Source organism: Panthera tigris, chromosome X, assembly GCF_018350195.1.
Source record: "Panthera tigris isolate Pti1 chromosome X, P.tigris_Pti1_mat1.1, whole genome shotgun sequence".
NCBI classification, from domain to species: domain Eukaryota; kingdom Metazoa; phylum Chordata; class Mammalia; order Carnivora; family Felidae; genus Panthera; species Panthera tigris.
The window spans coordinates 56,834,985-56,845,130 of record NC_056677.1 but is presented as its reverse complement, the minus strand read 5'-3'; the positions used below and the strand labels follow the sequence as shown (position 1 = coordinate 56,845,130).

The following is a 10,146-nucleotide window of genomic DNA, read 5'->3' as shown; positions in this document are numbered from 1 at the left end:
TGCCTCCCTTCTGGGCCTTGTCTCCCTTCCACAGCCAGGATTTTCACCCTTATAAAAGGCCTTCTTGTTACAATGCACCCCAATCCCCGGTTTTCTCAGGGGCCCTCTTCTCCTCAGCTAGCTGGCCATCTGAAATTTATCTGATGCACATTTACACAGTGAGCTATCTGGTAAGATTTCCCTATTTGCATTTTGGGACCCCCCCCCCCCCAAACAGTGGTACTTCTTTCCCTTCTGCAATGTAGCCCTGGATCGGTGAGTTTTGGGAAGTGGGAGTTCTTTTTCATGCATAGCAATGAGAACATCCCTAAACAAAACCATTTCATGATGTTTTTCACCGAGTGAAACATCAAATCAGGGCAGCCTCTAGATAAAGCTCCTCCCTAAATCCTTTTCTGGGAAACACTCCACTCCAGGCTGCCACCAAGACCTTGGGCCAGGCCTCCTCTCCAAACTCTCATCTGTCTCCCAACTCCTCTCCCTAACCCTCAAAGATTCCTCTGCTGAAGTAAATCCTGGGATGCAAACTCTATGTAAACTAAGTCAGCTACACAAAAATAGAGAACTAGATATTTTTAAAACTTTTATTTTTAAAACAAGTTGCATAATATTTAAAAAATTCTTTTGAATTTATATATTTTGTTTTACAGCATTTGCTGTGTACAATAAACTTTTTCAATGAATTTAAGTAAACTCACTGAAATACAGGATCTAAAGATTTACAACATTGTAAGTTGTTTATTGCAAATCATTTCACTTATACTATTCTATTGGCAAATTCAAGATATCAATGAGCCTCAACCAACAAAAGATACCAACAAAACTATCTTGCTCACTTTTTTTGCCTCATGCCAGTTGTAGATGTAACAAAATGGATCAACTATTTTTACTTCTTAAAATCTTCTAAAAATTTTTTCTATCTCTAAGAATTAAGGAAAACATGCTAAGTTCAGATCTTTCAAACTTTATACCACTTGTAGACACAACAAACTGGATCAACTATTTGAATAAAGTTGTATCCTTTTATGTCACAGACTAAAGAAAACTTACTGGTTCAGATCTCAGCCTTGTAGTAGGTTAAGCTACTTATCAGTATGTCTCTTTTTGCCTCATACTTGGTGTAGACACAATGAAATGGATCAACTACTTGAATGAAGTCATATCCCTTCCTATCTTTAATAAAGGAAATTAAATTGATATCTTTTGCATCTTAGAGCAAACCTTATCTAACCTGCCAATTTTTGTAAATTTAATTATTTAACTTCTATGTTTAGCACTTACATTTAATTTCTAAGTTTAACAAACGCTTTAAGCAGAATTTAGCAAATACCTAAATAACTAAAATTAATTGGGAACCACACAAGTTTGTATGGAAAAAAACAAAGCAAAATACTAGAGGAGCTCTTATCCATAACTTGAGACATCTCTAGAAGAGCCCAACTGGGCTTTAAAAAGTAACCGTCAAAATAGACCAGGATACATTTTTTCCCAAAGAACTAGTAAGCAAAAGGCATTCACAAAGCATTTCGATCACAGAAACTCCAACTTTATCTAAGTAATCCAATATAATACATTCATTGGACAATCTGAAGATCCTGAGCTCCACTGCTCTTTCCCAAGTTAAGAAGGCATCAAACCAAATTTCTATTTTTATCTCAAAGGTAAGTGCAACGCGAACAATTCTCATTGGTAAGGGAGGCGAAGCCCCCTAAGGGCGAGAGGCGGTTCAACTTTAGCAAACCTACTCCCTCCCCTTGGGTAGAACAATACAGATATTATATTACCCGTGTGCTGAGCCTCCCCGCCCCCCTACCCCTCAAAAGCAACACAAGGGTGAGAGAAGAAAGAACTGCCAGGTAGGAGAGCGCGGGCGTGGGGGTGGGGGAGGGGAGGGAGAGAGGGGGTGGACATTCGAGTGAAACGAACCAAGAAAAAAACCGAGAAAACCGAAAGCAAAAAAAAACCGGAGCCTACTGGGGAGGTGCGGCGGTGGCTTCGGCTCTGGCTCCAGTGGCCACGGCAGTGGCGCGGGGGCCTAGAAGAGCCGCGGGGCCGCGCCCCCGACGGCGCCGGCCTCCAGCGGCCTCACCGAGTTGTAGTGCTCCCCGAGGTTGCAGGTGTAGTGCAAGTAGACGAGGGTGAGCGGCTTCTTGGTATACTCCTTCCCAATGACGATGATGGGCGATTCGGCCTGGATCACCTCGATGGGGGTCTGCAGGACGTGCGAGAGGGCCCTCAGCTCCAGCTGGCTTCCCCACAACGACTTGCGCACGATGTCGTCGCAGTAGCTCAAGAAGTCATCGCGGCTGTAGGCGTCGCCGGTTTCGGGGTCGCTGAAGAAGGGCAGAAAGTCGTCGACATGCTTGCGCATGTACAGGGCGGTGCGGTTCCGCAGGCTCTCCACGGTCACGGAGAACACCAGCTGGTCTTGGATGGCGCGGTACATACAGTGGCGGTCGGCCGGGATGTCCTTCATCTCCAGGTTCTTGGGTCCCAGTATGGCGGCAAGCTTCTCCTCCTCTTCACGGCGGAAGCTGGCCAGATGCTCCATCTCCACCTCAGCGATGCTCCCCTGGCGCTCTCTCTGGAGGGCCGCCCTTCTTTCGCGCCTTTTCTGTGCCCTCGACACGCTGGGAGGCCGGTTCTCAAGATCCATCTTGGCAAGATCTTCTGTGATGGAATCGAGGTTGCCGTTATCAGGGCAACTCGCTTGGAACCTCTCCATTTCCTGCCGGTGCTTCTGCTCCATCTCAGCCTCGAGGCGGGCCACATCTAGGAGCAACTGCTTTCTTCTCTTCTTGTCACTCTTGGGGACCGAGTTCTTCATGCCCTGGATGCGGGCCTGAAGCTCTTCCTTCTCGCGAAGGTGGCGTCGTATCATCCGCTCTTGCTCTCTCTGAGAATCTTCCATGATGTTTAACGGCAGCTGAGACTCGAAGTTTGGTGGTAGCTGAAGTACCAGCTACACTTAAAACTAACAGCTCAAGAGACGGAGCACGCTACGGGTCCTCACGTCCTCAGCCTCGCCCAATTGCTGCACTGGGCTCTCTTCACCGGCTGGTTGCCCCACCCTATTCACGGCCCTGTCATTGGCTACTGTCTCCCCACGGCCATGCCCCCTTGAGAACGTTTGGCACTAGGATTGGCTGTTGAGAGCCCCTAAACACGCCCCCGTTAAACCCCGTAGCAACCGTTTTTTTCTGCTTTTAGCACGGCCCCAAATCCCGTGCCAAAAATCTCGCCTTTGAATACTACGCGCAGCAATTAGTCTTGTAGAATTGTTAACGGACTCTGACTCCCTACTTCATTTCCAAACCTGAACACAGTTTATACACTGGTCAGGCTTGAATCACGTGACAAATACTATCCCACCAGACAAATGTGCTCTGACAATGGACTTCCCATCACTCCTAGTGTTCAGATGGCAATGCTGCCTTCTCGTTTTTTCAGGTCCCTTGAATGGTGAACCTTTACATTTCCTTATGTTCCTGGGAACACAGACTCCTTTCATGTTAGGTCTCACAGTAATTCACACTGTCCCATCTCAGTGTAGAAGGCAACAGCCACAATTCTTTTTTTTTTTTCCAATGTTTATTTATTTTGAGAGAGAAAGAGAGAGGGCTGAAGGGGCAGAGAGAGAGAGAGAGAGAGAGAGAATCACAAGTAGGCTCTGCACCATCAGCACGGAACCCCATGTGGGGCTCAAAAATCACCAACCCTGAGATCATGACCTGGGTGGAAATCAAGAGTCCCACCCTTAACTGACTGAGCCACCCAGGCACCCCTATGAAACATAACAGCTGGCATTCATTGAGGCACTCCTGATAATTTTGAATCTCTAAAAGTTCTAAAACATAAAATAAAATATAAAATAAATATAAACCCTAAGCTATTCCAAATATGCTCTCATCCTGCCCCAATCTGGTCACCTGTATCTTGAATTCTGAACCAGGAAGACCCTCGAGACCCACCCCCTCCACACCTTTTTACAAATGAGGAAAGTATTTGTCCAAGTTGTTGCGTATATTAAATTTCACACCTTTTAATTTTTTCTTGAGAGAGAGGCCACAAGTAAGCAAGGAGCAGAGAGAGAGGGTAAGAGAGAGAGAGAGAAGCAGGGCTCACCCGAAGTGGGGCTCATGCTCACTCAAAGCGGGACTCAGGTCAGGAAATGTAGGATCATGACCTGAGCCGAAGTCAGACGGTTAACCAACTGAGCCACCCAGGCGCCCCTAAGTTTTTGCTTTATTTTATTTTATTTTATTTTATTTTATTTTATTTTATTTTATTTTTTAACTTAAATTTTAGTTAGCCAACATACAGTGCAATATTGGTTTCAGGAGTAGAATTCAGTGATTCATCACTTATATACAACACCCAGTGCTCATCACAACTCATGCCCTGCTTAATACCCATCACCCATCTAGCTTATCACCCCCACCTCCCTCCATCAACCCTCAATGTGTTCTCTATTGTTAAGAGTCTTTTGTGGTTTATTTCCCTTTCTCCTCTTTCATCTGCCTTCCCATATGTTCATCAGTTTTGTTTCTTAAATTCCACATATGAGTGAATTCATATGATATTTTTCTTTCTCTGCCTGACTTATTTTGCTTAGCATAATACCTGCTAGCTCCATCCATGTCTTTGCAAATAGCAAGATTTCATTCCTTTTGATAGATGAATAATATTCCATTGTATATGTGTACCACAACTTCTTTATACATTCATTAGTTGATAGACATTTGGGGTCTCTCCATACTTTGGCTATTGTTGGTAATGCTGCTATAAACATTGGGGTGAATGTACTCCTTTGAATCCATATTTTTGTATCCTCTGTGTAAATACATAATAGTACAATTGGTGGATCATGGGGTAGTTCTATTTTTAGTTTCTTGAGGAACCTCCATACTGTTCTCCAGAGTGGCTGCACCAGTTTGAATTCCCACCAACAGTGTAAGAGTGTTGTAAGAGTGTTGAATTCCCACCAACAGTTGTAAGAGTGTTTCTCCACATCCTTGCCAACACTTGTTGTTTCTTGTATTGTTAATTTTAGACATTCTGACAGGTGTGAGGTGGTATCTCATCGTGGTTTTGATTTATATTTCCCTGATGATGAGTGATGTTGAGCATCTTTTCATGTGTCTGTTAGCCATCTGGAAAAGTGTCTATATATGTCTTCTGCTCGTTTCTTAACTGGATTATTTCTTTTTCGGTGTTAAGTTTGAGAAATTCTTTATAGATTTTGGATACTAAACCTTTATCAGATAAGTCATTTGCAAATATCTTCTCTCATCCCATGGGCTGCCTTTTAGTTTTATTGATTGTTTCCTTCACTGTGTAGAAGCTTTTTATCTGGATAAAGTCCCAATAGTTCATCCATGCTTTTGTTTCCCTTGCCTTCAGCGATGTGTCCAGTAAGAAGGTGTTCTGACAGAGGTGAAAGAGGTTGCAAAATCCTCTAGGATTTTGATGGTTTCCTGTCTCACATTTAGGTCTTTGAGCCATTTTGAATTTATTTTTATGTATGGTATAGGAAAGTGGTCCAGTTTCATTCTTTTGCATGTCGCCATCCAGTTATCAAGAAGATACTGTCTTTTTTCCATTGGATATTCTTTCCTGCTTTGCCAAAGATTAGCTGACCATATACTTGAGGGTCCATTTCTGGGTTTTCTATTCTGTTCTATTGATCTATGTGTCTGTTTTTGTGCCAGGACCATACTGTCTTGTGACTACAGCTTTGTGATATAGCTTGAAATCTGGAATCATGATGCCTCCAATTTTGTTTTTCACTTTCAGAACTGCTATGGCTACTCAGGGTGTTTTATAGTTCCATACTAATTTTACGATTGTTTGTTCTACCTCTGCAAAAAATGCTGATGGTATTTTGGTAGGGATTGCATTAAATATATAGATTGCTTTGAGTAGTATAGACATTTTAACAATGTTTGTTCTTCCAATCCATGAGCATGGGATGCTTTTCCATTTCTTTGTGTCCTCTTCAATTGCTTTCATAACTGTTCCATAGTTTTCAGAGTACAGATCTTTCACCTCTTTCTTTAAGTTTATTCCTGGGTATCTTACTGTTTTTATTGCAGTTGCAAATGGGATCGATTCCTTGATTTCCTTTTCTGCTGCTTTATTATCAGTGTATAGAAATGCAACAGATTTCTTCTGTACATGGATTTTATATCCTGCGACTTTGCTGAATTCATGTATTAGTTCTAGCAATTTTTGGTGGAGTCTTGTGTTTTCTACATAGAGTAGTATTATGTCATCTGCAAAGAATGAAAGTTTGATTTCTTCCTTGCTGATTTGGATGCCTTTTGTTTCTTTTTGTTGTCTGATTGCTGATGCTAAGATTTCCAGTACTATGTTAAGTAGTAATGGTGAGAGTGGACATCCTTATCTTGTCCCTGACCATAGGGGAAAGGCTCTCAGTTTTTCCTCATTGAGGATGATATTAGCTGTGGGTCTTTCCTATATGGCCTTTATGACGTTGAGGTATGTTCCATCTATCGCTATTTTGTTGAGGGCTTTTATCAAGAATGGGTGCTGTATTTTATCAAATGCTTTTTTTTTTTGCATCTATTGAGATGATCGTATGGTTCTTTTATGAATGTGGTGTATCACATTGATTCATGAATATTGAACCAGCCCTGCAGCCCAGGAATAAATCTCACTTGACTGTGGTGAATAATTCTTTTAATGTACTGTTAAATTCAATTTGCTAGTATTTTACTGAGAGTGATGCAAACATCCATGTTCATCAAGGATACTGGCCTGTAATTCTCCTTTTTAGTGGGGTCTTTGGTTTTAGTAATGCTGGCTTTATAGAATGTGTTTGGAAGTTTTCCTTTCATTTCTATTTTTTTTTTTGGAACAGTTTTAGAAGGATAGGTATTAACTTTTCTTTAAATATCTGGTAGAATTTCCCTGGGAAACGATCTGGCCTAGGACTCTTGTTTATTGGGAGAGTTTTGATTACTGATTCAATTTCTTTGCTGGCTATGGGTCTGTTCAAATTTTCTATTTCTTCCTATTTCCGTTTTGGAAGTTTGTGAGTTTCTTGGAATTTTTCCATTTCTTCCAGATTGTTCAGTTTGTTGGTATATAATTTGTCATAGTATTCTCTTATAATTATTGGTATTTCTGTTGTGTTAGTTGTGATCACTCCTTTTTATTGCTAAGTGGTAGTCCATGATATGAATATATTGTAGTGTGTTTAACCATTCACCTGTTGAAGACATCTTGGTTGTTTCCAGTTTGGGGTTATTGTGAATAAACCTACTATAAACATTTGTGTACAGGTTTTTGTGTGAACATGTCTTTATTTCTCTGGGGAAAATGCCCAAGAGTGCAATTGCTGAGTCATATATTTTTTAATTAATTTATTTTTGAATTTACATCCAAATTAGTTAGCACATGATACAACAATGATTTCAGGAGTAGATTCCTTAAGTCCCTTACCCATTTAGCCCATCCCTCCTCCCACAACCCCTCCAGCAACACTCTGTTCTCTATATTTAAGAGTCTCTTATGTTTTGTCCCCCTCCCTGTTTTTATATTATTTTTGCTTCCTTTCCTTTATGTTCATCTGTTTTGTATCTTTAAGATACAACGTCTTTCTCTGCCTGACTAATTTCACTTAGCATAATACCCTCTAGTTCCATCCATGTAGTTGCAAATGGCAAGATTTCATTCTTTTTGATTGCTGAGTAATACTCCATTGTGTATATATATATATATATATATATATACCACATCTTCTTTATCCATTCATCCATCGATGGACATTTGGGCTCTTTCCATACTTTGGCTATTGTTGATAGTGCTGCTATAAACATTGGGGTGCATGTGCTCCTTTGAAACAGCATACCTGTATCCTTTGGATAAATACGTAGTAGTATAATTGTTGGGTCATAAGGTAGTTCTATTTTTAATTTTTTGAGGAACCTCCATACTGTTTTCCAGAATGGCTGCACCAGTTTGTATCCCCAGCTTGGTTATATTTTAAGGGTATTTTAGTTTTTTAAGAAACTATTTTCCAGAGTGGCTGCACCATTATACATTTCCACCAGCAGTATATGAGGAATCCAGTTTTTCTGCATCCTCACCAGCATTTGGTGTTGTCATTATTTTTTATTTTAGTCATTCTGATGCATGTGTAGTGACATCTCACTGTGGTTTTAACTTTGATTTCCCTACTGGCTAATCATGTTCATTTTTGCATGTGCTCACTTACCATCTGTACCATACCCTCTTGGGTAAAATATTTATGTCATTTGTCATAATTGGAATGTTTTTTACAGTTGAGCTTTGAGAGCTGTTTATATATTATAGATACTAGTTCTTTGTTGGATATGTGGTTGGCAAATATTTTGTATCACACTGTGACTTGTCTTTTACATCGTTTTACCTGCTATTTCTCAGAGCAAATGCTTTACATTTTGATGAAGTCCTATCTATCAATTTTTCCTCCTCTGGGTCATGTTTTTGGTGTCAAGAACTCTTTGTCTAACTGTAGATCCCAAAGATTTTGTTCCTGTCTTTTACTCAAAGATTTATAGCTTTAAGTTGTAAATTTAAATATGTGATCTACTTTGTGTTTATTTTTGTGTACTTTTTGAAGCTTAGGTCTCTGTTCTTTTGCCTGTGGTTGTTCAGTTGCTCCAGCATCATTTGTTGGAAAGGCCATGCTTCCTCCATTGAACTGGTTTTGCACCTTTGTCAAAAGTCACAAGTTTTGATATATTGTATTTCCATTCTCATTCTGTTCAATATATGTCTTGGATTCCCTTGAGACTCTTTGGCCTGTGGGTTATTCAGGAGTGAATGATTAGTTTCCAAGTGTTTGCAGATTTTCCTGTTATCTTTCTGATTTTGATTTCTACTTTGATTCCTTTGTGTTTGGAGAACATATGCATTTAAACACAGTTCATTTACATTTGTTAGATTGGGGGCACCTGGGTGGCTCAGTCCGTGGAGCATGCGACTCTTCATCTTGGGGTTGTGAGTTTAAGCCCCATGTTGGGCATAGAGCTTACTTAAAAAAATAATATAAATTTGTTGGGGTTTGTTCATGACGAAGAATATGTTCTATCTTGCTATATGTTCCATGGGCACTTGAAAAGAATGTGTATTCTGCTGTGGTTGAGTGACATGTTCTATAAATGTTTTTCAGATCACATTGGTTGATAGTGTTGTTGACTTCTATATCCTTCCTGATCTTCTGTCCAATTCTGTTATTGACAGAGGAATGTTGGATGTCTCCCACTGTAATTGTGGCTTTTTCTATTTCTCCTTTCAGTTCTATCAGGTTTTGCATCACATATTTTGCACCTCTGTTGCAAATTCCAAATACCTAGGATTGCTTTGTCTTTTTGGTAGATTCACTCCTTTCATCATTATGTAATGCCCCTCTCTGTCTTTGATAATTTTCTTTGCTCTAACATCTACTTTATTTGATATTAATCAAATCCTTTTCATTTATTAATGTTTGCATGATATATATTTCCATACTTTTACTCTCAACCTCTCAATATTATTTTACTTGAAGTGTATTTTTTGTAGATAGCATGGAATTGGGTCATGTTTTTAAATCCATTCTGCCAAGCTCTGTTTTTCAATTGGTGTACACAGATCATTTACATTTAAGCTAATTATTAATATGTCATGGCCTAACTCTGCAATTTAATATTTTTGTCCGTTTGTTCTGTGTGCATTTCTGTTTTCTTTTTTCTGCCTTCCTTTGGGTTCCTTGAATATTTTTTAGAATTCAGTTTTGATTTATCTATGGTGTTTTTGAGTGTAACTCTGTATAACTTTTTAAGTGCACGTTCTAGGTACATTTGTGTGTGTGTGTGTGTGTGTGATCAAAAATCTATGATGTTGTCATTTTTACCAGTTTGAGTGAAGCACAGAAACTGTATCTCCTTTTGCATCTCTTTACCCTCACCCATTTATAATACAATTGTCTTAAATGTCCTCTATGTAAATTTAGAACCACATTAGTTTTCTAATTTTGGCCTTGACCTTCAAACAATAGATAACACAAGGGGAGAAGGAAAGTCTATTACATTTGCCGATAGTTTTGCTTGTCATGTTTTTTCTTCCCAAATTTCTAAAATTTCTTCTTTTATTTTTACT

General features: G+C 39.7%; 1 protein-coding gene across 1 annotated transcript; it reads right to left on the bottom strand.

The window, feature by feature from the left end:
* Positions 1 to 619: 619 nt before the first annotated feature.
* Positions 620 to 3,006, bottom strand: OTUD6A (OTU deubiquitinase 6A). The gene has a single exon (XM_042974498.1). The coding sequence runs from the start codon at positions 2,909 to 2,911 to the stop codon at positions 2,036 to 2,038; it is 876 nt and encodes a 291-aa protein (XP_042830432.1). The 5' UTR covers positions 2,912 to 3,006; the 3' UTR covers positions 620 to 2,035.
* Positions 3,007 to 10,146: the final 7,140 nt, after the last annotated feature.